This window comes from Ambystoma mexicanum, chromosome 8 (genome assembly GCF_040938575.1).
Source record: "Ambystoma mexicanum isolate Mex_15411 chromosome 8, UKY_AmexF1_1, whole genome shotgun sequence".
NCBI lineage: Eukaryota > Metazoa > Chordata > Amphibia > Caudata > Ambystomatidae > Ambystoma > Ambystoma mexicanum.
In genome coordinates this window covers 780,915,392-780,943,206 of record NC_090929.1, presented here as the reverse complement: position 1 = coordinate 780,943,206, position 27,815 = coordinate 780,915,392, and the positions used below count along the sequence as shown (strand labels likewise).

Genomic DNA, 27,815 nt, shown 5'->3' with positions numbered 1-27,815 from the left:
TATACTATTATGTGGCACAGGCTCACTATGCGAAGTTCTGGCAGGACCCCTTGGACAGAACATGACATATACCCATTGAGCGACATTCGGTCCGCCCAACCGATTTGCGATCCATCATATTCACAAAATCACACAAAGACGATTGTAAGTTTGACCCAGCCTCCTGCACAGTTGCGGCATGGGCCGCAATTAGCAAACGTCTCCATATAGACACCCCCTATGAGTCCCAGCCCCCCCCTGGAACTTCCCAGGCATCATGCCGACATACGACATTGCCATCCAGAAAAACTGGCTCCCAGAATACGATCTCACAATGAAAACCAGGTTCCCAAACGATAAATTTGTAACCCCTGAAGACTTTGCAGACTCAGTTGGAAGAAGCCAACTGGTCACCCTACAATTCCACCGTATGAAAGCAGCGTTTAAAGAAAGGTGGCCAACATTCCCAGATGAACCCCCTGAACATGCATGCTATCAGTCATTGTACTCTCAGGCGGGCACTGGGATATCCAAATTATATAATATATTTCAGGCTCACACAAGGTAAATAAACACCGTCAAGACATCGTGGGAGAAGGACATGGGCATCACAATCGAGACAGGGAACTGGTCCAGATACTGTCTCCTATCTAAGAAGATTTCACTGAACTCAGGCCTAAGACTAATACAATTCAAGATCCTGAATAAACTACACTTTACCCCTGCAAAAATGGCAAAATTCTACAATGCTATATCCGACAGCTGCCCGAAATGCCATGCCCCAGGTGTGGACTTGTTTCATATGTATTGGGCCTGCCTTCTGATAGCAGGATTCTAGCGCACAGTGGCTAATATCCTGGAGGAAATAACACAAATCCCTGCACACCTCAACCCTCCTAAATATCTGTTTGGCGACATCAGAAACTTTCCAGAAAAAACGAGGAGACTGTTTAACGTCGCCTGCGCAGTAGCAAAGAAATGCATCCTTCAGAAATGGAAGAGCAGGCAGGCTCCTACAGCAGAACAGTTCCTTGCAACTTTGATTTATGTAAATGAATGTGATGAAAATTATGTGGGTATGCTGCCTGCTCCATGCAAACCAAAAGACATTTGGGCCCTGTTCAGGGCATACTTAGACGATACCTCACCAGACATTGAAAACTCTGATAGCGAAAGTGCGGATGATACACCATGCCAAACTGTAAGCTAAATGTAATTTCACACTGTATGTTTCTGCGAAGATATGCAGCTGATGCAAAAGTCTGTAATGGGATTGGGTTATCAATTTGTAACATATTTTCGTACTATGTAGATGAGAATTACGGCGAGTGCACTGTGACATGCAAACCAAAATAAAGTTCTAAAAAAAAAAAAAAGCAAGATCAAGGCGCAGAGTCAAAAGGCTGCCCCTCTTTGACGCAGAGGAGGTGCAGGCCTACTACAGAAGGTTAGGTGAAAATATAAACTAACCAATGGATCACATGGCTGAACAGGTAAAACAAAGTTTATTCATATTAAAGGTTAAAGGAGCAAATGTACAAACGGAGACTAAATCATTAGTTTTGCACATAGTTAAAAAGGCAAACAGTTCTGTATGTCGTGTGGTTAGTAACAGCATAGGTGAAAATGCATGTACTGCTTAAACATTAACAGTACGTAACTACTGTCGACACAACAGGTAGGTGTTTCTAGTTCGGAGATGATTATAACATCAAAATCACAGTGTGACATAGATTTTGCGATGTTCCAAACTGTCATCAGAACAAAAAATGTTGTTAGCGTGGAGGACTGTTAGAGCAGATTGGTATATTCATCTAAAAGGTTGAAAAATAGAATGGTTTTAAAATTGTGATCCAGGACCTTACACATAAGGTTGGGGGAAGTTCTGTAGAAGGCAGCCTACCTAGGGTGCTAAAGATGGCGTCTTGAGATGAAATAAATTGCTGTCTTGCGTGTACAGGCAAAAGGAACAGCCTTTTTCTTAGGGGCTTGGAAGATAACTGTGGAAAAGGAGGCTGAAATTAGGCCTGTATGTGTGTTAACACTTAAAAATGGGCAAAAAACGTTTTTACGCCAAACTGGCATACCTGATTCAGCAGGACCAGGGATGCTCTGTGAGAAGAAGACTATTCGTCATGCAGAGGCCTTGCAGTGATTGGTTCCACCTTGGTGGTTTTAGATGCTGCAATAGGGTACAAACAACGGGATTAGGGGTTATTCTACCTTTACACATGGTAAAGAAAACCATGTGGGGCTGTGCTGGTAGGTACTACAGAGGAGTAAGAATTCCAACAAGTGCATGGCTCGCTGAGCATGCTTAAACTCCAGTGGAATATTAGCGTTATGAAATAGGAGCAAGATGCGTCATAAAGGTGCCAGGAGGGTCTATATGGATACGTTTGAAAAACAATCCATTTACCACGAGAACATCTTAAAGCATCATATGAGGTGCTGGCACAGATATATAGACTACGTCTTTATGATATGGACTAGTACAGAGGAGACCCTGCAGGAGTTCCTGGTCTGGCTGAATGCACAGAACGACTCCATCAGGTTCACAATGCATTATGATAAAATAAGTATACCATTCTTGGACTTAGAAATCTACAAACTGGATAACACTCTAGGTACCACCCTATACATTAAGCCTACATCCAAAAATACACTTCTAGCCTTCTCTAGCTTCCCGGATCTGGCCAGTCCCCTCAACAAAATATCTTGGCAGAATGTTAAGTACCAGTGCCTGTGAAAAACCGTTGTGTGTCTGAGGGGCAAAATAAAATTAATAACTGCACAGGGAATTTTGATAAGGCAAATGTTTGATAACTTCTCGCTTCTCCCGATCATACATTCCTACAACCAGAAGGTTGCACTGGCTATTGCGTACGCTGCTGAGGCCTGCCTCGGTATCCCATGGGAAATATGGGAAAACCTGGTGGGCTGGTTTTGGCGAAGGGTGTTGCGCCTCCCAAACGTTGTGCCAATAGCGATAATAAGGCATGAATGACTCCCAATCAGCGAGGTCACACTTAGCGACAAGGCCCAATACGTGGTTGCACCTCATCATCGTCCACGTCTCACCCAGGCAAGGGCTCACGACCGACGGCGTCAGATTCCCACCTATCGTCGAGGGCAACCTCACCTTCGACAGATGAACATAAGGACAAGTCGTCCATGAAAACTTTTTCGTTAACGAAGAAAAAACACTGCTCGTCGTTGAGTCCCATTCGCCCAGAGAAGGGCATAGTCCTCTTCGGACACGAATCGCCGAGAGGCCCACTCCTCGACAATGAAATCGGGACATCACTCGATGTAAAAAAAGACAACCCCTACCTGTCAACGGCTCTTCCCGCAGTTTCAACCACGGACAATACAGATTCCAATACACGTTGATAATTAACATGTGGTCTCCCGGCCCCTCGTTGATCATCGGTAGTTTTACCGTTGTCGCTTGAATGAAGAGGTTCGGGTTTATGGCTTTTATAATGGACCAGTTTAAATTGTTTTTGATCATCGTGATGAGCCCAGCGAATTGTCGACCAGACTCATTCTTGCCTGCGGCGTTGAACAGTATTGTGTATCCATCGCTTGAAGGTTTAAGCCTGAGCCACGTTTCTTGTAGGCATATAAGCGTACAATCATCAAATTGTGAACATTTCTCTTGGAATAAATGGGTAAATCCTCTTGTATTCCAAGAGACCAAGCGGTGAATGACAATCTTTCCGGGGATCATTTCCTAGTGGTCCCTTCTCATCAGAGCTTTGGAATTCCAGCGTGGGTTTGAAGAGACTGTTTGAGCCGACGTGGGTGACGATCTTAACTGGTCTCGTAGATCTGTGCGTTTTCGCTCATCATTCTGTTGGGCGAGCAGACTTGAATTTAGGTCTCGTTGATGGGGGAGGAACCTTCATCTGAGAACTGTACACCAAAGCCAAAAAATAGCAGATCCTCTTTTGCGTCAAGTAGTTGTCTGGCAATTAATTTTGACTTAAGGTGTAGAGTAACCCAGTCTAATCTTGCCTCTGACATGTATTCCACGACTACAATGTCGTCGGAATCAATTGTGCGTAGAGTAGGTATTGTATGCAATAGTTTGATGATATTGCGGCGATTGAGGTTTACCTCATTTTGGTCACTTAAGACATTTTCGAGTTGTAATTTCCAGCTGTTGCACTTTACTGATTTAACAAATTGATGGGAGCTTGTTTTGTTTAGCCCATCACATATGGCTTTTTGAGCTCTTGTCTGTTTAGGATTTGGATTTTCTAGTAAAGGGGAAGTGTATCGCCGATTTTGTTCTTTACGGTGTTTTTCTGTACTAGCTGCCTTAGCAGGCTTAATGTTTTTTGTTTAGGTTTGATTTTTAACCCTGTTGGGCATACGTTCTTAAAAAAAAAAAAAAAAAGTTTCAAGAGTAAAGTTTTGAATTGCTGTTGAGCAGTAATAAAAGAAGTAAAGCGTAATGCTCGCCTCTGTGTCTTTAATAGAATCAAGACTTCCTGCGCTTGTCGCATGGGCAATCTGTATTCTATTACAAGACCGCTGGTGAGCATTATGCTTGTTCAAAGCTTTGTATCACCGCAGCTGTAATATTAGTGACTGGCTTAAAGTAAAAGGTCCTGAATACTGAATCACTGGCCCAGTCTGCGGCTTTCATGATCTCCTGCAGCAGAACTTCTGCTGCAAAAGCTCCTGAAGCCATGGCTCCCCTAGCTGAGGGAGCCCCAAATCTAGATATGTCTACTACAGCCAACTGCATGACCTCTTTCACCCATCTCGCTATGGTTGCTACAGCTACTGCTTTAAACGGCTTTCTACGCGCAATAAGCAGCTGAGTCACTCCTACGGGTCTCACCGCGGCTGTAACTGTCTCATACCTCTTTAAGCATTGCGCTACGCAAAGTTTGCTATTACCTGGAAAATACGGGTGAGTAATTATCCTGGAATTAGTTTTGGTGCGCTGCGCTATGTTGAAAGCTACACCTTCTGGATAGAAAATCTTCCGGTCTATCTCGAGAGCTTTAACATCAGAAGTACGTCTGCACAAAACCAAACATAATAACATAGCGCTATTTTTTGGCGACTGGTCCCCCTACGCCACACACACTACTATCTTCATTTGATACTGATATGCATATATCTTGCAGTGACAACATAATCTTGAAGATTAGAAACATCCGGACTGCACTCCAAGTTCAGCACTAAGGTTAGTGCAACATAGCACCTATACTTGATCTAGCACATAAATTTAAGCATATTTCCATGGAACACTGATTTAGTTCTTTTCTATAATTAATTTCAGGGGAACTACAAAGAACAGTCACCCAATATTTAAACCTGAAGAAGGGCGGTACAAGCCCGAAACGCGTAGTTAGATGAGAGGACTACTGTTTTATCAACATCAAATAACTTTTGTCTACTCAAATATTGGGACTCAATTGTGAATTTCATTACAAAACTGTATTACCATTTAATGTGACAATAACATATATTGTGTTTTTTGAGAGAAATTATCTGTGAGATAATATTTGATAAGAATGTACAAGGAACGAAACTGGTGTATGATGTTGAAAAATACACAGATATGATTTATATAACAAAGAAATTGAATGTTCGCATTTTTTTGAATCATTGAAAACTCTGATATTGAAACGAATGCGTGCAATTATTTTGCCATTTGCTGTGCCCCAGTTTATTCACCCTGTTAGTGCAGTGAATCTTCCCAGGTCTCATAATTTTTGCAGTAAAGGTAGCACTTTACTATCTGGGTGCACCTCAAGTAGATATTAAAGCACTGTTGTTATTGTTAAGTTAACACTTTAGAGCTTATTATTGGTGAACTAACGAATTGTAAGTGGTATGCATCTCTACCCACAATTCACTTTGTCATTTAAATATAAGTAACCAGGGATTCCCAGCCTGACGATGGGGAATATTCACAGCATGTGAATCTATGCAAGATACCAACGCTGCAGAAATGGATTTACATATAAGAACCTACTCCTTTCCAACTCGAAAAGAGAAAGGAAGATGATGCCAGAAATAGTCATTGTACTATGAGGTGCAGCCATTTTATGTATTTAGTACTCAAATAGACATTACAGTAAAAAGTAACGCTTCACTTTTGTGCACCAGGGAAAAAGGTGAAAAACTTCACTGCCTCCACACTGCACATCAGAAAAGTAACTGATGTGTTAAGAAAAGAGTCCCTGTATCACTCCACTGAAGGTAGTTTGTGCTACACAGTAAAGATTAAGGTGAAAAATAAAATTCCCTACACTAGTTGCCTGGTGACTTCCCCAGTGCGCCGCAAAAGATATCGGTGAAGCAGGTGAGTGAAGCATCAGAGCATTTGCCCAAAAGTCAGTTAAGATCCATTAAAAAAGCAGACCTTCCGGGGGTTTAGATTGTAGTCAATGAAAAGTTGCAAAAAACAGAGACCACAACCATCAGTAGCTCCAAGACTTCGGCCGCTTCATTGAATGTGGTAACATATTTCCTTGTCTATATAGCAAAGGGAGGCCAAATGGGTGTGTATCTCCTCATGTTTAAGTTTTGGTTGTACTTAAAAGAGGAAGCATGTATGACCCTGGTATGAAATGCTGGGAAGGCTCCAAGCTGCTGACATAATGTCCTCCAACTTGTGTGAAGTGATTGAGTTTTGCAGGAATGTCCTTGCGCTTACTGGCTATTTGTCATGCTTTTAACCCCATCCTGTGCACTCCGTCCAGCTGCACTTTGCTTGCCTAGACCTCCAAGATGTCTGTGCAGAGATTGGTCACTAATTCCTTGATATTGTCCCCTTCTGATCTCGCCTCAAGTTTCTGAAGTGTAGCTTTTCCCAGAAAGATCTGTTTTACAGATCCTTGCAATTGGGTTATAACTTCGGTTGTCGATTGTGTAATGACTTTATACTTTCCAAAACCTTTGACTGTACTGATCCTGTGGTTTCCATATGCTTCTTGGTCTCAAATCCTTCACTAAGCCCAACTAGGCCCTTGCAAAATGTTGCCACCTATCCGGCCAAGTCACAACGTATCGTTGGCAGATATTTTTATATTCAAAAATGTGTATTTGTTTTTTGCGTAAATTCTAAAAATAGTAAGCATATCTGATTTTGGCATAGATCTTTCTTGATTTATGACATGGTTTCCCCAGTGTGTCACTCGGGTCTCTCCCATCTGCAGCCTCCTTGATGCTCTTATCTCCCATGAAGCCTAAGGTTACCATAGTGAGACACTGGCTCTTGTGTCCTCAGTTGCTTGACTATCACTTCACTTTCAGCACACTGGGCTGTCTCCCCCTCTAGCCCTCCCCGCAGCTCCTCCCTGGGAGCTTTCCTTTATTTGCACGACTGTATTGGCTTCTACAGGAGAGTGTGCAGGATAGAACGCAGCGTGTGGGCCAATCCTCAATTCACTAATGCCCTCAGAGGTATCGTGAATCTCCACTCATAACGGGTGGAATCCAAGCCTTTACAAACGGCAGTGAAAAGATCCCAGAGGGGGCTCCCTGTGTAGAAGTCTTAGTTGTAGCTTTCCTGGATCTGGCATCCCTTTACGTTTATCACTTTTAAATTCTTTGGGAGAGGCAAGTGTCTGAGGATCTACCAGACCCCTGATCCACAATACAGAGTCTTATTAGTGGGCTTGTGGGTGTCGCAGCACCTGTGGTCCGGGTGCTCCCACACTTCCCCCCCACACCCAACAGGGATGGGGACCAAGCCCTCCAACCTGCCTGCAGCCCTCAGCACTGCCGGTTTCAATGGGGAACTTGCCCGCAAGAATGCTTATTCCTGCCTGCAGCATCACCATAGGTGCTGGACCGATGCACTGCTTCCAAGTGTCCCACTCATCACTTTATTAGAGACAGTCTTGTGTTCATTGGCTTATGAGGAGCATCATCTGCTTGGAAAAACACCTTCTCACAATCTCGCTCCACTGTGGAGAATAGGCACAGAGCCCCAGATGAGCGGGTCCTAAAGAAGAGGGAGAGGATGAACGCTAAGCAACCTGCGGTGGACTGGCACTCTGAAAAACCAGACTGTCTGCCCATCTCGCTAATTCAAATCTTTCATCTCTCATGAGCATGGTTTTCTGGGATGCACTCAACCCTGTACATATTTCTGTAAGGATCTGAATGTGATCTTATATAGATGATAGAAAATTAGGATTCCAGGTATGGCCTTTCCACTCTATCAGTCTGTAAGTAGGATTTAAAGACAGGTGTTGGTGCATATTTCAGCTATGTGGTATTAGCTGCATTTTATTCATCAATTTCTGTAATACTGACCTTTGCTTATAACACACTTTTTTATTTTTTTATTTTAAGATGAAGTAGCAGTGATTGATGAAATCCAGATGATCAAAGATTCAGCAAGGGGCTGGGCATGGACTAGAGCCCTTTTAGGTATGTATTTGTGATTGGTGAAATGACATTAAATTCTATGGAGCCTGATGTGTGCACGTATTCTTCAACGCTTTGGCATCAAAGTAACATTAACCATGAAACAAGAACATATCATTTTAAAAAAAAATTGTTACTATTAACTTTTTGAATTGCAATGAATGGTGTTGCCAAGCTTGAGGGAGTATGTTCAGTTATTGGTATGCCAAGGTGCTCTGGTCCCGTATTAGTCAGTTGTGTGCTCCCTATTAGGGTCCCCTTGACATTTTCCTTTTCCCCTCTTTATAACTGACCTATTTTTGGCAGTTAGAGCCACTTATTCTGATGGTCCCTTGCCACCGTATCCCTTTTCACTCACTTCTACAATATGGTCCTAGGTTACCCATAAAACTCTCAGGGGTACTTAAGCAGCCCATGTGTCCCTTATGGTAATAGCACCCTGCATTGGTTTTTAGGGAGTAGGCTGGTGGCATCTGTGTTATGTAGTTTTTGCTTCACCAGGGGTGCAAGCTGATTTACTACATTGTTATCCTAATGTACATTTTTGTTAGGTCAGTAGGTAATACTTTATTCAGCTTTTGCCATTTACAGATAAATACAATAAACACATAATACAATAAAATATAACTACAAATAACATATACACATTTAAAATATAATGCATTAAAAGTGTCGATCAGTTAAGAATGCACAGGTTGCTGAGCTTCATTAAATTTACATTTTGCATAAAAACTGAGTTAATTCCCACGCAGACGTTTAAAGGACATGCTTTAAAATTTTGAACCGTGAAATGACGCATCTTTTGTTTTTGTTGGTTAAAAAGTGAGGGCAGACCCCCCTCCTCTATTCTGCACCTTAACTATTCAACTTACCCCAACCCCTATATTTCTTAATGTCCCCCAAATTTGGAGAAATAACCAGTCATTTCTACTTTCAAAGTTTTTTTGATTACTTTTTCTGCGGATACCCATTTAAAAGAGGCATTAATGTATTCACATAACTCAGAAACAAAATGGGTCACTGTGCAAGACAAAATAAACTGCATTGGCTTCGAGACTTGTCTGATATTGTTATGGATAAAGTGGCAGCACAACTACCGCCTCCTTAAATCCAACATCCCCTACAAAGTAACAAAAAGAGGTGTAAGTCCTTGATGGCCCCAATATCACAACAATACTTAAAAAGCTAGGTCTTTTGGTCTGTTAATGGTAAAATAGTCTAACCATGTCCATTATATGCCTATGGGCTGGTAAACGAATTGTGCACACTGCCATATTTAAAGATATTAAACTATGAGCAGCAGTGAAATATCTCAATGAGCACAAATTTGTAATGCTGCTCATGGCATGGTCACATTCCAAATCCTTGGCTTTCTTTTAAGCTGTTCAATTGTGCCCACCTTGAGCTGCATAATATCTATACCCCACTTTTGCATTTGAGTGTAACTCTTGAACCAAGAGTAGATACCTGGGAGCCTTTCGACACTTTTGTACCCATAACATTTCTAATATTTGGATTTTTGGAAGCGCTTTAAAATAGTTTTCGGCAGACTGTATTGTTTGGTTTATTACTACTAAAGTCCACTATTTTGGTCATAGAAAGATTTACATTTAGGGAATTTTGCTTCAGGTAGCTGGCTGAATAAGTCAAGCTGCAACCTAGTCCCTTCAGTGTTAGATCGAGAAAGATAGCATCATCTGCGTAAAGAAGCGTGGGATAACCAGCTCCATTTAGAACTGGCGGCAATATGGCTCCCTGTAAGGAGCAGGGGTTGAAATCTAAAAGAAAAATAATAAAGAACATTGGGCCCATTTGGCAGCCCTTTCTTACCCCTTTATTCACTGTGAACTCCATTGATGCCCCTTGGCCTGTTTGGCTGTCAACAGAGGCCCTGGTGTCTGAATAGAGGCAGATGATCAGCTGCAAAAGAGGGGAGAGCACTCCCAATTGTTGGAGTTAACTCCACAGAAGACCATGATCTACAGAGTTGAACGCCTTCGCTAGATCTAAAAAGACTGCATAGACCTGGCTGCCTCTTAATAGAACATAATTGTCGATAATTTTAAGAACAAAAGCATGAACAACTGTTGTAAAGCCTTTCCTAAAACCTGCTTGATAAAATGTCATTGTCGGCTACCCATAAGGTAAGCCTAGCTGCCAAACAGCTGGCAAATGTCTTGGAGGCACTATCTAACAGGGATATGGAATGGTAGCATTGGGGATCAGCATGTTAACCATTCTTGAAAATAGGTGTATAGTACTCTTGTCCCAGGCAGCAGGAAGGACAAAGATGCATGCAATCGCATTGAATAATTTCTGCAAGATTAGGGTCTACCAACCCGGGGAACCATTTATTGTAATCCTGGCATTGGAATAGCTGGGTTTCCAAGCAATAGGGGAAACCGCTGCTTCTGCGTTTATTCATGTTTTGTCAGGGGTCAGTAGTAAAAGTCAGACACAATATTAACTTTTGTGTATGAAATAACGCTTTTATTGTCAAAGTAATAAGAGGGGTTGGGGGAAATCCTACCTGTCCCTATATCTGAGGGGTTTCCCTGCCTCAACAAAGCGAATACGTGTCTTTGTCAGGATGTTTGACACAGGACGGAGCATGCTTTATTTGTTAAACTTTAAACTGACCCTTGCATGCTCAACTGAATACAAAGTGCAAGTGGGGTTTTCTTTGAGCTATAGCTTGTTCTTAAAGTTCCTAACCTAAAGTTCTAAGGTGCACAAAAGGAAAGAGAATATACTGTTCCAACAGGAAACAGGGGTTCTCCCTTCCCTTATGTTTCTACTAGTTTCGTTCAATCAGTCTGGTACTTTGCATGCAGCCAGTAATGTTCCAATGTTTTCCACGGAGATGACTCTCTTCTTGGATATTCCTTCTCATCCATGTTATTTTACAGTTTTAACAAGGGGTTGGGGTCCGGCGGGACAGCTCCACTCTTTAACCCCTTTAATCTTCACTATATCGAAAATCTTCACAGGTCCTTAAACTGTTCACTTTATTCTCTTTCTTGTTCCTCACTCAGGTGGTATGGCTTCCTCCCTGTGTTGCTATTCCCAAACTTTAGTTTTCTTCACTTTCTATTCACTTTCTACCCCTGGTTTACTTCCCTGTCAGGGTTTCAGTTTTTAGTTTGTTCTCGAGAATTTGGTTCCTTAAAGGGATAATTCTCTTCCCTTTCTGCTTAGTTTCTTAGGTTTTACCTCTGGAATTCTTTGATAAAGGTGCATGAATCCTCTTGTCTATTTCATGCTTTCACATATAGGGGTTCAGACCCCATGAGTTTGCTCAATCCTTCTTCCTCTCCCTGATATACTTTACTGCCAGGGTATTGTTCCTGAAAAAGAGAGATTAACCTTCCCTTTTTATCCTTTATCTTCGTTACCCCTGGTTACTCGCCAGCCAGGGTGTCATCACTTTCTTGGTTGGTTGTGAGTCCCAGACTCTCTGGTTGCCTGGTTCACTAACCTGCCTGGGCTGCTTTGCTCTTTGTTTCTCTTTTATCCAGTTTACAACAAGGCTTAAAATAAGCAGTGTTGCATAGCAATTTGCTATGCTATTCTGTAGGTTTTCTAATTAAATTGACACTTGTGTAGCACGGCTAGCTATTTAAACTACCTTGTTCATTGAGAGCCAGCTCACCCGGCATCCCTTTCTGGTCCTCTGGGCTTCCGCCACCCTCTTTTTATCTGCTCACTGCAAGTGCGCAAAGAGGCTAATGGGACATGGTGGAGATGATTTCTGCTGCACCATTACAATTGCCAAGGTCCTGTGTGGGAGTTCTAGGCAAGAAACATTCTTTCTTCTTTCAAATAATTTCAAACCAGAAGTTATATTTATTATAGTTTTCTTCAGCTAACTATATTCTGTCTGGCAAAGACCGGTATGTGTGCACTTTTTTTAAACAAAATACAGTCCTGTAATTCCCTTCCTAAAGTTGTTAAATAATAAATAATACATAATGATAATATTGCAACACTGCATTGTCTACATGTTTTACAGTACAGTTTAAGTAATTGTATCTAAAGGTCATAGTGTCAAGTATATTTAATGTTGTTGGGAAACATGCATCATATTGACAAGTGACCACTTTTGTACATGATCACGTGGCCAAATGCTTCGGTGGCAAACCTAGTTCTGTGGCTTGTTGGTTGCATAATCTGTGCAACTGTTGCTCAACCCATGAGCTGATCTTAAATTCCTTTCCATCCTATAGTTTCACCCTGTTGCTTTATACCAGCTCTCCTGAAAGTGAGCTGGCTGCAAAACTACAATATTCACCTAGTTTACCCAGATCTCTGCCTGCTACACCATCCACTCTGCTTAGTTGCTTACTTTATTTCCCCTTACATAATGAATACACAAATTAAATCAGTAGTTCCATCCAGTATGTACAGCTACAGATCTACTGTTACCAGTGCTAATAGCGATGAATACCACTTTCATGGATGCGTAGGGCTGGAATGCTATGCTTGTGCTTACCTGGCTGAGGCTTGAGGAATGTTAGCGGCCATGCCCTCCCCCTGAAAGTGGTAATTAAGGTGATATTGAAAACAGTTGATATCAATGACCGACAAGGGCCATCTTGTCCACCTGAGGTTTACAATTACACCCCCTGCCGCAAAACCATACTACAACGTTCCTTTAACATTGAACTTTTTGTTTTTATGAAACTTCTCCTTACACCGGAAATGATGGGTCAAACATACAATTTGATGGGCACTGCCCTGTGCAACACTGACTGCACCCAGCCAAGCAGAGCCTTGCACTGAAAACATTTTTCAGAGCCTTTTTATCATATATATTTATTTTGTCCATTCATGCAGCTAACCTTTACATTTTACAGACACTCGTCACACTAATGTATTACTTCAGAAGTACATAGTAATGCTGTATTCTTGCTATTGTTATGTCTTGGGTACAAATAACTTCTGGTGAGATTTAAAATATTAGTACAAAATTGCTAATCAAATGGGTGTGTTTTTTAATCAAGAACATTTCATTAGCAAATTCTGCCAACCAATTTTTGAAAACTAATTTATCTCTTGAACAATGTTCCAATATTGGGTCAGCAACCCTTTCTTACTTCCTTCGCCTAGGCTTTTGCCTTTAACACTGTTTGTACTTGCAATGATTTCACTGTCTTTGTTGAGGTTCTTTCTCTCAACAATATTTGTATTGGTAATACTTGCACTGCCTTTACTAAGGCTTGTTCCTTTAACAGTGTTTGTATAGGTAATATTCACTCTTGGGCTCTCTAGCGTAGTACGCGGTACACAACATTCACTTAGATGCTCCCTGGTAACCGCTCACTCTGGGTTTGCTGGTCGTGGATGGCGTCTTCAGCGTTCCTCGTGTTTCCCCTAGCTTCTGCGTCCCTGGCCCGTTGACTGCTCTTGCGTCTGGCAAGTTATTTTCTTTCTGCTTCACCTTCTTGTGACTTTGGCAGCTCTGGCTGCCTGTGGTCTAAAAGCGGCAAACTTCTCCCAGTCTGGTTCCTCAGCACACCGTGCCTGCTGGCCTCTGCACTTCGCTCTGCAGTCTGCTTGCCTTCAACATTCTCCAGTGTCCGCACAAGTCAGGTGCCTCTCCAGTTTCTGGCTCTCTCGTTCTCCTAAATGCGGTTCACCTGAGTTGTTTTTAAATGTCCCGGTCTTTCTCTGCAGTCTCCGATGACAAGAACGCAGCGTGTGTTTACTATGTCCAGTCATCATCATTATTGCATCTCTCTTCCTCGTCTCCGTACGCAATAAAGGTGGAAGATGATGTTTTGGGTTAGAAAAACCTGGGAAATCAGTATCTATATTACAATAGGCCATATATGAATGTTGCAAAGGTACATGGTTGTCACTGAAAGGTATAACTGAAGAGTTATCTCGACTTGCGGCCTGATTTACAGAAGCATTTTTATAATGGAGCAATCCCATTGGAAAATGCTCTGCAAATCAGGTCCATTCGCTCTTTCGGTTTCCCTGGAGATTGTCCTCCTGCAGACAGCCAGTCCCACGGTCAGAGTCAGGTATCTTCTGCATTTCCCTGGCCTCGTAAGAGAGGCTTACTTCCAGGGAATCTGTGACAAAATGTGCCAAATTCGTCAGTTTATAATGTGCCATAGACCATAGGCTTCATGGTGCACACCAACACACAGGACAAAACAAAAATGACAGGACAAGCAGAAAAGAAGAGTCCACCAATAAGCAGCCTAGTTAAAGAACACAGATTTTAGAAGTTTCCTAAAGGACAGGTGATTGGCTTCCTTTCATAACTTCAGCGGCAGGGCATTCCAAATAGAAGCTGCCAACACTGGGAACGATCTAACTTTACCTTTGACCGTCTAGTTCTAGGGCAATGGAGCAGATTAGCACTGCTGGATCGTAGGGCCCTCTTGTACTTTTAGCTGACTAAACTTTCCTTCAAATAGGTGGGAGCTTTACCATACAAGCACTTGTGTGATGGGGTGGCTACTTTGAATTGTACTCTAGTGGCCACTGGGAGCAGGTGCAGATTTTTCCTAATGATGGAGATATGAGGTCCCCTGGTAACATCTTTTGCTATACAAATAGCATCATTTTGTATGACTTGAAGTCTAAGAATACAGCCTTTGCCTGCACCCACCAGTGCGTTTAAGTAGTCAATCCTGGGAAGGACAGTGGCACGAGCTAAGGTTATACAATTTTCCTCCGTGACAAAATGTTTAACTTGCCTAAGAAATCTGAGATGGGATTGACAATTCTTAAGCACATTGTTGCTGTGAGCATCGGTGGCAAGTAAGGATTCTAGCTAAACAGAGTTTTTACTTGATCAAGTGTTTGGCTGACCCAGTCCTCAATCAAAAAGCTGGAGTATCTGAGGTCTAATTTAGCTCTGACCTGGGCTGAACCAAAAATTAAGATTTCTGTCTTGGAGCTGTTGACGCGCATCCATTGGGTAGATATTCAATTTTTAATAGTCTTGTAAATGTGCATGATGTTGGTAGCATCCATCACATATACTCCAAGTAGAAGTTGTGTGTCGGGATAAATGGTAAATAGCACGCCCATCTCAGTTAAGAGATCACATCGTGGCTTTATCTAGATATTAAATAATGGCAGCGACACGCATGCACCCTGAAGTACTCCACACAGAGTGTGAGGCAGCTTCTCACTGAACCGTAAACCTCCAGTTACTTAAGAAGGGCCCACATCTACCCACAGAGTGCTTAAAAGGCACTTGTGGTCTGAAAGGTTGAAGGCTGCTGACCTGTCTAGCAATATCAGCAGCCTGGTTTTGTCCTTGTCCGATATCAAGCATACGCGTCTGTATGTCTAGCAGGGCACACTCAGTACTGTGGCCTGAGCGAAAACCCAATTGTCCAATATGCAGCCCAGATGGGGAGTCTAAATGCCCTTGTAATTGAGCAGTTGCTATTTTGTCTACTATTTTAAGCCAAAAATAGGCATTGGTGATATGCCTAAGGTTTTTGCTTTTTTGGGGATTTAATCCTGCCTTCTTTACTAATTGACTATGACAGCTTTTATAGAGTCCAGGACACAGTCGTGATTTGAAAGATGCATTTACAAACCTCACAAGGAATGGTGAGAAGAATTTCTTGTTTTCCAGGACCATTTTGGAGGGGGTGACTCCTCCAAAACACGAGGTGGGGTGTATTTCATCCAAGGTTCTTTCCATTTCGGCCAACGTAATGGGCCTAAATGTGAAAACCAAGTAATTTATATTTTGCTGTGCATCTTGACTATAACATTGTAAATCGGTAGGAACATCGCCCACTTTAGTGCACGGACCACCTTCTAGATCTTTTTTCATTTTTACCCGGGCTTCAGTGATTTTGTCAGCAAAAGCTTGATGAGTCCGAACACAGTCTAGATTAGTTGGCTTAAATAGCTGTACCTGTGCCATAGTTTTTTCCAGCATCTTTAATATTTCAGAGTTCTTTGTGCTTTTCCAGCACTAATTATCTGGTCATTAAAGTAGTCTCTCTTGGCTTTGCGGGTGGGCTAACTTGTCACTGTAGTGTTTCCATGCAATTTTAAGTGCCTCTGAGTTTGCTTTGTCTCTTTTTCTTTTTAAGATTTCTAAGAATGGGTGTAAACCAAGCATTATGACGAATGTTGTCCCTGATTGTTTCCTGATTGTTTTCTTTTTTTATGGGGGCGGTAAAATCTAAGATGCAAGTCAAATGCGCTCTGTGTGCAGTGGCTAATATCCATGGGGGATCAAGGTCTGAGGTGGACTCTAAAAGTTTATTTATACATTCCTGAATGTCCTGGGTGTTGTCTTGTTGCTATGCTTTTTTAGGTTGTCCTGGGGCAATATGTGGAACTCAACAAAGGAGTGCTCAGACCAGATACTTGGTTTGGTGCTGCTTATGTCATTTTCAAGATTTTTCCATGTGACCCAGTCCAGGATGTTCCCCTTGCTGTATGTAGGTTCTCTGTTGTGAATTTAAAACTGAATGTTCCTGAGATTCTGTTGCCATTTTATGGTATCCTTTTTGAATGGACTGTGTCCTCCAACGTATTTCACATCTTTGACATGTAATGTCCACAGCTGTGTAGTTCGGAAACTTTTTCGGCAGAGGGCGTCCTGCGTCGATGGTGTCGGGTCGATGTACTGCGAAGGCCTCCGTCGAGGGCGACGTCACCAGATGTTCTAAATAGGACACACGGCACCTGTAGCCTCAGTTCTGTTTTTTCTGCAAACGTGTTTGCTTCGGAGACTTGGCGCACCTCGTGTATTCCTTGTGAATATGTCTTCTTCTTCGACCCCTCTGACTCCGCGGTCTGGCTTCAAGACTTGCCAGGACTAAAAGTCTAAAATGTCGATAACCGACCCACATCGCATTTGTTTGTGGTGCTTGGGCGAGAGTCACGACACAAACGACTGTTCCAAATGCCAGTCAATGACTGCTAAGGCCTTGCATGAGCGTAAGGGAAAGCTTCAGGTAGGTGGGGCTTCTAAACCCAGTAAGTGCCGTAAATCTAAGTCCAAGGGTATGTCCACCGACGACTCGTGGGGCGATTCTCCGTGTCGGGTGGAGTCCCGGGAGTCTCGGTCCCGGAGTGGTTCCCATCCTTCGTCCTCGTCTCGGCATTCTAGGAAGCGCCGTCACCGGTCGCCTTCTCAGTATTCCTCAAGGGATGGAGCCGTGAGGAAAGTGGCTTGTCCCACCAAGTCCTTGACTCCGGAGGAATGGGCTGCCTTTCGAGAGCAGATGTTGCCGATTTTTCAATCGCCGGGCACAGTTCTGTCCGTGGCTTCTGGCGAAGCCAGCAAGGAACGGTTTTGTACCGTGGCTCGCACGCCTTAGGGCTCAGGTCCGCGACGCGACTCATCGGGAACCTTCGAGGTCCCGTTCGGACTAGGCTCAGGATAGTCGCAAGAGACGTGCTTCCAAGTCTCGGTCCTTGTCTCCAGCGAGACTGCAGAAACCTAGCAAGGGCTTAAGGTCGGCGTTGACTCCATCGGATACCGACGTCGAAGCTGTGCTTTCGTACCAGCCCTCGCCGCCGTCGACGCCTTGGGGCTTTTTGCCCAAAATGTACTGATGGAGATCCCTGATACTGTGGATCCTCCTAGGAAGGCTACTTCTAAGTGTGTGAGGCCTGTGGTGGACTCCAGACCCTCTTCTGTAACGTGGCAAGGTTTTTACCTCCCTCTGGATGACATATATGAGGAGGAGGAGGAGGAGAGGTCAGACTTCGATCTGGATCCTGATGAGCCTGATGTGGCTCCTTCTGTTCTGGAGACAGTCAGTCGGAAGAGTTGAGGCAGACTCTTCATGATGCCAGTGGCTTGGACACTTCTCCGGAAGTGGAATTTGGCAGGCCTAAGCCTGGGGCTCATGCTAAATTGTCCTACAGGAGGCTCATGGCTAGGGTCAGAGTATCTGGGCTGGTCCAGTCCTTCTGAAGATTTTGTACAAGATGATCTAACGGACATTTTAGATCAAGGTCTGTCCTCTGACCCAGTGTTTAACTTTTCATCTGACATTACAGAAAAGGGTGGCGGCTGCTTGGCAGTCTCTGGAATCTCTTCCGGCTGTTAACAAATCGTTAACCAAAAAATACTGTCCTTCCAGTAGCGACCCCAGCTACCTTTCATCTCACCCCACTCCCGAGAGTTTGGTGGTTCAGGCGGCTACGGCCACCTCGAGGCAGGCGGCGTACCCTACAATCCCTCCTGATAGGGATGACAAACGCTTTGACGGTTGGGCACGCAACGTGTTTTCTGCAGGGAGTTTGGCGTTGAAGTCAGCCAACTCCACTTGTGCCTTGGCAAGATTTTCACACACTCTGTGGAATTGTTTCGTTAGCTGCTGAGCATATTCCCGAGGGGGAAGAAAGGGATGGGTTCCTTGCTCTTGTGCAAGATAAGTTAGCAAGAAGGCCATGTGTGAATCCCTTCAGTCGGGTTTGGACACGGCCAACCGTGTTAGCCGGTCCATGGCAGTGAGCACCGTGATACGTAGATTTGCGTGGTTGCGGAAGTTGGGTTTTGCTCCGGATGTGCAAGCCCGTCTTTTGAACATGCCCTTTGATGGCGCACATTTGTTTGGCACTCAAGGCTGATGAGAGCCTTGAGAGGTTGCAGACCTCAAAAGCTGCTGCTAAATCTTTGAGCGCAACTGTGAGTCAACCTCTGCCTTTTCGTCCTAGGGGGCAGCAGTGAAGGGGAGGTTCTTTTCGTTACTCCTCCTTTGGTAGAACAAGAGGAGCCGCGAATCAAGGGGTCCGTGTAAAAATACCCATGGTGGTCGGGGAAATAAAGGTGCCAAAGCGGCTCAGGCAGCTGCCTCGTTGCCTTCAGGCTTTGCCACTGCCGCTCCAAAACATTCATGAGGCCATGTCCCATGGTTCGCCGGTTGGGGGCAGGCTGTCTCCGCATCTAGAAGAATGGCGAGCCATTAATTCGGATGCGTGGGTTTTCGATACAATAGCCCACGGTTACTGCCTTCCGTTCCTGCAGCAGCCTTGCGACAATCCAACAGAGAATCTCTTTGAAGCTTACGGATCCGCTCCTTATGCAGGAAATCTTGACCCAGCTAGAGAAAGGCGCTATAGAACTGGTGCCTATAGCGGAGAGGAACAAGGGTTGGTATTCACCATGTTTTTTGATTTCAAAGAGAGACGGAGGATTGAGACCCATCCTGGATTTACGTTGGTTGAACAAACTTCTAAGGAAGGACAAGTTCAAGATGGTTCCCTTTCTCAAGTCCTGCAGGCCCTTCAACTTCAGGATTGGTTGGTGTTTCTGGACCTACAGGATGCTTACTTTCATGTGCCGATTCATCCCAAACACAGAAAGTACCTGAGGTTTGCGGCTGGCGACTTGCACTTTCAGTTTCGGGTCCTGCCATTCGGATTGACCTCCCCCCGAGGGTCTTCCTAAGCTGCTGGTGGTGGTGGCAGTGTATCTTAGGCAAGGGGGGGATTCACGTCTACCCCTACCTGGACGACTGGCTGATCCGTGCACGTTCTCCCGAGCAAGCATTGGATCACCTCGGTCTCACCTGCCGCACCCTCCACAAGCTGGGCTTCTCCCTCAATTTCAAGAAGTCACATCTGACACCTTCCCAACAGCTCCAGTACATCGGGGCTGTGTTAGACACGTCCTTGGAAGTGCTTGCCTCCCAAGGTAAGGGCTAATCACATTGTGCAGATGGTGAACAAGTTTCAACATGCCCAGAGTCTCCGGGCTTTTGAATTCTTAAGGTTAATCTGCTTCGTGGCATCCTGCATTTTTCTGGTGCCAGAGGCCAGGCAGAGGATGAGATCCCTGCAATGGGTCCTCAAGATGCAGTGGTCGCAGTTCTCGGGCAAGATGTCGTATCCTGTTCAGATTCCACTCTCGGTCTCTCCCAGGATCTTATGTGGTGGGCCAAACGCGGGGAGCCTGATGGAAGGGGGAGCCATTTTGGCAACCATGGCCAGAGCTAACTGTAGTGATGGACGATTCCCTCACAGGATGGGGAGCTCATGCCAAGGAATTGACCGCCATCGGTTGTTGGTCTCCGTCGGAGTCCAAACTCCACTTCAACCTGTTAGAGCTGAGGGCCATCAGTCTGGCCCTCAAGGCTTTTCTGCCGTCTGCGTGGGGGAAGAGCGTCCTTATCATGACGGACAACACAGTGACCATGCATTATCTCAACAAAAAGGTGGGGGGGTAGGGTCACTCCCGTTGTGCAGAGAGGCAATGCAGCTCTGGTTCTGGGCAATTCAGCAGGAAATTTCACTCTCTGCAGTTCATCTGGCCGGAGAAGACAATGCGGCGGCGGACGCTCTGAGCAGGCAGAGCACGATCTCTCACGAGTGGGAGTTGGCTCAGGAAGTCCTGGAGATATTTGCCCTTTGGGGAATCCCACAAGTGGATCTCTTTGCCACCAGTGTCAACAGTAAGTGCGAGAGATTCTGCTCAAGGGAATTTCCTCTGAGAGGAGCCTTAGGAGATGCATTTGTGGTGGATTGGTCATTCCCACTGCTGTACGCATTTCCTCCAGTCCCTATCAAGTGTTAAGGAGGATATGGAGGTTCAGATCCCACATGATCCTCATTGCTCCGTATTGGGCCAGGAGAGCGAAGTACCTGGACCTTCTAGAAATGTCAATCTGCTCTCCACACCGTCTTCCCTACCGAGAGGATCTGCTCTCGCGCAAGGGGGGGGGGTCAGGTTCTCCATCCATAGGTCAGGAACCTCAACATTCACGCTTGGTATCTGAAAGGTTGAGGTATAAGGATTGGGACCTCCCGGATGACGTGATGGAGGTGTTGCTTTCGGCAGGCGGCCAGCAACAAAATCCCTGTACCGTTGCCGTAAGTTCTGCGACTGGTACAGAGGATAAAATGTTGATACTTTTCAGTGTTACATTCCCACAGTTTTGTCTTTCTTGATTTTTTTGGACCACAGGAGCCGTCAAGCGGGTACCATTAAAGGTTACCTGGAGGCGCCGTCTATCTTCAAGCGCTCGTCTGAAGAATGTTCTTACTTTAAGATTCCTTTGATTTCCCCATTTCTTAAAGGCCTCACTAATGTGTTCCCGCCGTCCCCTTTCCAGGTGCCGGTTTGGGATGTGAATTTGGTCTTGAAATTCCTCATGGGTGCTCTGTTTGAACCTTTGCACTCTTGTCCTTTGAGGTTACTGTCTTTCAAGACAATGTTCTTGGTTGCGGTTACTTCCGCTCACAGAATGTGAATTGCAGGCACTTTCGTCTAAACCACCCTTTACTGTGTTCCACAAGGATAGGGTTGTACTTTCTACCTAAGGTAGTGTCTGAATTTCATTTGAGCCAGAAAGTGGTTCTTCCTTCTTTCTTTCCTCCTCCTCATCCTGGTAAGGAAGAGCAGTGACTCCATAGGTTGGACCCTAGGAGAGCTCTAAGCTTTTATATTTCTAGGATGTCCAGGGTCAGAGTGGACGCTCAACTCTTTGTGGGGTAGGCTGGTCACCGATTGGGCCAGGCTGTTACAAAACAGACCTTGTCCAGGTGGATTATCCTCACCATTACTGAATGTTACCGTTTTGCGGGCAAGGACCCTCATGAAGGGTTGCAAGCTCATTCCACTAGGGGTGTGGCTACTTCCACAGCCCTGCAGAGAGGAGTTCCTATTCGGAACATTTGTGATGCAGTCTTTGGTAAAGCGGTTCTTTATTCTGCCATCTGATTGGGTACTCTAAATTCTTTCCCTCCTCCATTTTCTGGTGCTGCTTTGGGAGGCTGTCAAAGATGTGGAATACGCTGGAGGACATAATCCATTCGAAGAACAAGTTACTTACCAACTGGTAACGTTCTTTCTATTGGATGTTCCTCCAACGTTTTCCGCATTGCCCACCCAGCCTGCCCCTCTGGAGAATTTCCTTTGCGATTGCAGCTTACTTTTCCGCAAGGCTATGTGCAGTCAAGCAGGCATTGGATATGTGCATGTCACACGTTATGGCGGAAAAAACATAAACTGAGGCTACGGGTGCAGTGCGTCCTATTTATAACATCCTGGGACGTCGCCCTCGACTGAGGCCTTCGAGGGACATCGACCCGACGCCATCGATGCAGGATATCCTCTGCTAAAACAGTTTCTGAACTACACAGCTGTGGACATTACATGTCAAAGATGTGGAATAAGTTGGAGGAACATCCAATCGAAAGAAAGTTACCAGTTGGCAAGTAACTTGTTCATCTGTGGCGTCACTGCACCAGCGATTTAGATCACCCAAGAGCAGAGTTGCGCATTTGTTTAGAGGTCCTAGCAGTTGTGTGATCTTATCATTGAAGTTAGGCATGTCCTCTGGGGGATGATAAAGAAAAATGTTGGTGCATCTATAATGGGAGTGATTCAATTTGAGGTGAAGGATCTTGCAGTCATTGCAAACAATTGGGGCTTCAAAGAGAATGCTTTCTAGCCAGAATCGTGACACCTCCCCTGTTGGTGTATTCTCGGTTTCAGGAAAAGACGTTATATCCGTCAGGTGTTGCCAAGTCAATATTGGGCCCACTGGAATCTTTGAGCCAGGTCTCTGTTAAGCATATTATGTCTATGCTGTGTTCCGTTATGTAATGGTGAAAGTCAATTGCATGTTTGCACAAAGACCTGGTGTTCAGTAGTGCGCCTTAAATAATCCTACTATCTGCGTTGTCCAAAGGTAGAGGTTGACTAATAATGCAATCCCCTTGATCTGCCCTAGGTACGGAGAAGGCAGAATTTTCTGTACTGGTTGTTAGACTTTGTGGCTCTGGAAGCTTGCTACGTAATTCTGTATGCTGTAACACTCTTTATTCAAATTGCTCACTTTCTAATGTTTGTGTGGTGGGCTTTTCCATACCATCTACCAAGAACGAAGTATCATATATACCATCTTTCACACCAGCATTGGAACGCTTGCTGTCGAGAGCTTGTGAGAGGGGGGTGTTGCCAGACTTTGACCATCAGGTCGATGTATGTTCATGGGTAAAGATGACCAGAGATTCAAAGAGCTGACGCGCCATATCAGGCAGAGCAGACGGCAGTCCGCAACAGCATTTACTGAAGCCTACTGCTCGGCAACAGCCGTGGGACCAAGCAAATCTGCATCCCTCTGCTGCCTCTCTGTCGTAACAGGAGACCCATCCGACCTAATCATATCAGGATTCCACTTAGCATCAAGATACCTGCGTACTGTGACCATCCGGATGGATCTCTGTGCTGCTAACAGCAAACCGAGTCCTGTGTGGTATCCTATGACGGCATCAAACAGACATTTGTGTCCAGCTGTAATTGGGTACAAGAAAATACACTATGGTTACCCTTATGGCGCCTTGAAAGGGCCTGTCGATGTATCTGTTCACACTGAGATTGAGACATCCGGGCACACACTACACGTACCAACATGAACCGGCACAAACCAGCTTGCCGCTGAACGCGCCGCCAATGAAATTAAGAGAGGCTCTGGTGAGGCTGGGAAGTGTAGTTCCTGCTCGCAAGTTTGCTTGTAGGTTTTGCAGGGTAAAGTGAACACAATACGAGAAGTAATAGCTCTCCTTAGGTTATTACAGCGACTCTAAATCAGGCTATCAAAGTTAACCACACAGTTCTACATTAAAATCGCAATACGTTCAAGCACAATTCAGGCACACAAATTAAATGAAACATTGTACAGGATGGCCTTATAATTGAACACCAACTCAGATGATGAAATTGAACTTCCATCCAGTTGGTTACATTTTAGAAACCCACAAGGTTCCAAAATCCCTTCACATTGTTTTTAATAGTCTTGTCTAAAGGAAACCTCTGCATTACTATAAGCACACTTTTCTTCACCTTTTAGCAGTTTTTTATACTCTTAAGATTCTACAATTCATAATTCAAATGTAACCCTATCATGTTCTCTATCAAATCAAGTAGCATCTTTGCACTCGTTAAACCAACGGCCAGAAAAGAAACTGGGACGCAGTCAGTAACGGCCAGTGATAAGAGGTTAAATCCTCATAGGCGAGAACTGTCTCCACTGGATCGTCTAGCTGAGACTTGGTTAAAAAAAAAGGCTTGCCTACCTATCTCTGCTTCTGTTAGAATTGGAACTAACTTAGCCTTGGGTAATTTACACAAGAGGCTTTGAAAGGTTCTTTAAAGTAGGCAGACGGGTTAGGGTTTTTCAGGACATAATTCCACAAAAGAACAAACTGGTTATGGCCCGTTTGTGGGCGCTCACAACTCGCTGGTAAGAATAACAATCTACCATGCAGTTGCCTATTAAAGAGGCTCTAGTGGCAGACTTAAAAGAAGCCATAGGTGGAACATCACCAGGACACCTCCCATTTAACTCGACTAAAGAACAGTGAGGTAAAAAGGTGTTGCGTAAAGTCCCTCTAGGGTCTGTAATAACTCTTTAGAATACCAAAGGCAACTAACTACCAGAGATTTCCTGTCTTTGTCAATTTCAGCATTCCCACCCAGTTTGGCATTCAAATCCCCCATAATGCGTGTACTTGCATCACTGGTGATTACTAGCAAATTTGCTAACAGTCATTAGGTGCAAGAACGTTTTTGGGGTTCTCTTTCAGGTGCAAATATACATTGATAATAAGAAGTTTGTAATCGGCACCACTATAGGGGGCTACTAAAGCTTGGTCCGAGGGGTCAAGAATAAACACTGGATACCAGTTGAGAGACCTTTGTATTAAAGTTGCTAGGCCCTTTCTCAGGTGACTTGACCCCTTATGGGTTGCAGCTTGTAAATACCAGAAATTCATGAAAAGTGTTAACAAACTGAGAATCTTCTACCAGTCAGGTCTCATTATACAAAGCTCGTCATGAGTTTTCAGGCAATTTATCCAGTCCGGGTTGCCTTATTTTTTACGGGCCACAGCCACGTTCCAGCTTAACAGTTTCACTTGTGCAACTGGGGACCGCATCAGATCCGTTGCGCCCCCCTGGTTCTGCAGGCTAGATCAATTAATGTCTATCTGTAGAAGTTGAAAACTGCTTTGTTCCAATAGCACCTAAAGCTGCGTTATAGGAATGACTGAAGGAATACAGGCATAGACATTCTCCTGAGCCTGTTTAGACATACAAAAATGTACCAAGACAGTCTTTGCTCTAGTTGCTCCTTGGTCAAGTCTATATAATAGGATGATTTGGATCTGAGATCCCAGCTGCAGACAACTTTAGAACAGCCTGCCTTTCTACTGGCATTGCTGTGCCAGCTAATTCACAGGAAGTATACCAACAATTGGGGTACCAATGTATTTTTTTTAATCCCTACTTTCTGATACTTTGTCTTGGGGTCTTCCTTTGTGCAGGGAAACCACAAGGCAGGCGGGCCAAAGTGTGAGCACATCTATACTCATTCGTCCGGTCCCTTTTCTTCCATCCTTGTGGGGCGTCACCCAACATGGGAATGGTACCGGCAACTTTGGCAGTGAAAATGTGAGCTTCCCCTTTAAATTTAGTACAGCGTGCAGAGGCGCGGCCCCAGGTGTGAGAATGCCCCGAGACCCCACCCTCTGGCACCTCACCTCAGTCCCTTATTCCAGCTGGACAGTGTTGGACCTGGCAGCTAGATGCAGGAACATTTTCAGCTTTCTGCATGCTCCCCGTTCTTGTTTTCTGATCTTCTTCACCTCCCTTTGTTGCCCTGCCTCCCCCAGCGCATGCCGGCTGCAAGAGGCTTCACGAAATGCACATACTGTGATCGCTCATTCCCGGCCTCGGACCACCATGTGCTCTGTCTTGAGTGCCTGGAGCCCGACCACTGGTTTGGACGTGTGCGCAGCTTGCAGCGCTCTCGGTCACCGGGCCTTGAAGAATCATCTTTCCCGCTGGAGCGAGATATTCCATTCTTCTCCTCGGGTCATCTTAGCTCCACTTCAAGACAAGGTAGGTTCTTTGTTTAGCAAGACCCCTCAGCACAGAGACTTCCTTCTGGGAGTTTCCACTGGGAAGGGGTCCTTGGATTCTGGTTCTGGCAGACCGAGGCTGTCAAAGCTACTGGCTCCCAAGCTGAGGGGCTCTTCCGGGCATTCCGTCGACAGACCCAAGGCCGGCAAGGCTACCGGCTCACCAGGTGAGGGGCCCAGGCTGGTCCACGAAGGGACGATCCAGCTCGTTGTACTCTTCTGCCCCAGCGCGGAAAGGATTGTTGTGTTCTGTTCCAGGAGTCAATTCGAAGCATGGTCCAAAATGACTACCAGCTCCATAGCTGAGGGCGCCCAGCCTACCGCAGCTACCTTCTGAGGTTGTTGTTGTGCAGGGTGATTCGACTACCGGCCAGTGGGCTGAGGGCTTAGAGCCTACTGGAGCCATCTCCTAGGTCGATGCTCTTGCTTCAGGGTCCAGGGGCCGTTCAATGTCTGAGCCAGCGTGGGGCCTGCGTGCCCTCCCTCCCAGGGCGTGGCACCAGGCCCAAAGATGGTGAACAAGCACCGGCTGAGCATGCTTGGCCAGTGGCCATCTTGGATTCAGATTCAGGGTCTCTCCTGGGTCCTTTGCCCACAGTGTGGGCCCTGCAGGAAGGTTTCAGTCCCCTTCCCTCGGGATGCAGTGGCAGACCCTATGGCACGGGTGGATGGTCTTCAGAGGGCTATATCTACCACTCTTCGCCTGTTGCTTACTCGCCTCAGGCCCCCAGATGCTTCGATCAGGAAAGGAGACCCAGTACGGCTGAGGGCAGTGCACCCCTGCGATCCAGCGGGATGCAAGGATCGCTTCTTTTAGCACTTCCACCTCCTCATGCGCTCCCCAAAGATGACCAGGCTCATCAAGGAGGTGATCCCACAGGCATCCTCATCTGGGCCCACCTCCGGTACCACATCCCTTTCCTCCTCCGGTCCAGGCCCTGTAGGTACTTCAGAGCCCTCCTCCTTCTCCTCCTCCTCCTCCTGTACCACCAATGCCTCCCCTGCAGTCGCCTGTTGTTACCCAGCCACCTTCGGTGCAGATCAGGGGCGAACCCCTGCTGCCCCTGTATCCCAGGACCCGGACTCCCTTCCATCTGAAAAAAAGGGGTGGGGAGACGATGACGTGCAGAATGAAGAACATTCAGCAGCTATGAAGGCGTTTCATGACCGTCTTCAGGGCGTTGCAGAGTTCTTGGGGGTCCCCCAGCCCGAGCAGACCCCCAGGAGTTGGGGTGTTGGTGGAGGTACTGGCCTGGTGTGCCACCACCTGTTCGAGGAAGGAGCGAGGAAGGTCTGGGAGTAGCCCAGGGCCAACGCCCAGATGAAGAAGAAATTGGACAGCCAATTTAGGCTTTTGTAAGGGGAACCTGGCCGCCCGCCCTCAGCCGCACTCTTCGGTTGTGGCAGCTTCCTTGTATTCGAGGCCATTGTCGTCGTCCTCGGCAGGGGCTGCCTTCAGTTGTCTTTCCAAAGAGCACAAAGCCCTTGAGTCTTTTGGCAAGCGTTGCTACCTCAATTTCGAGCTGCACTTGCCACAGGCCAATGCTGATGCCCTC

At 45.4% G+C, this 27,815-nt stretch overlaps 1 protein-coding gene across 2 annotated transcripts in view; it reads left to right on the top strand.

The window, feature by feature from the left end:
* The window catches only part of SUPV3L1 (Suv3 like RNA helicase), a 1,718,675-nt gene that overhangs the window by 701,805 nt on the left and 989,055 nt on the right, over positions 1-27,815 (top strand). For both annotated transcript variants that reach the window (XM_069610607.1, XM_069610608.1), the window contains exon 7: positions 8,311-8,388. In XM_069610607.1, the coding sequence (XP_069466708.1) occupies positions 8,311-8,388 (78 nt within the window). The remainder of the gene's footprint in view (positions 1-8,310; positions 8,389-27,815) is intronic.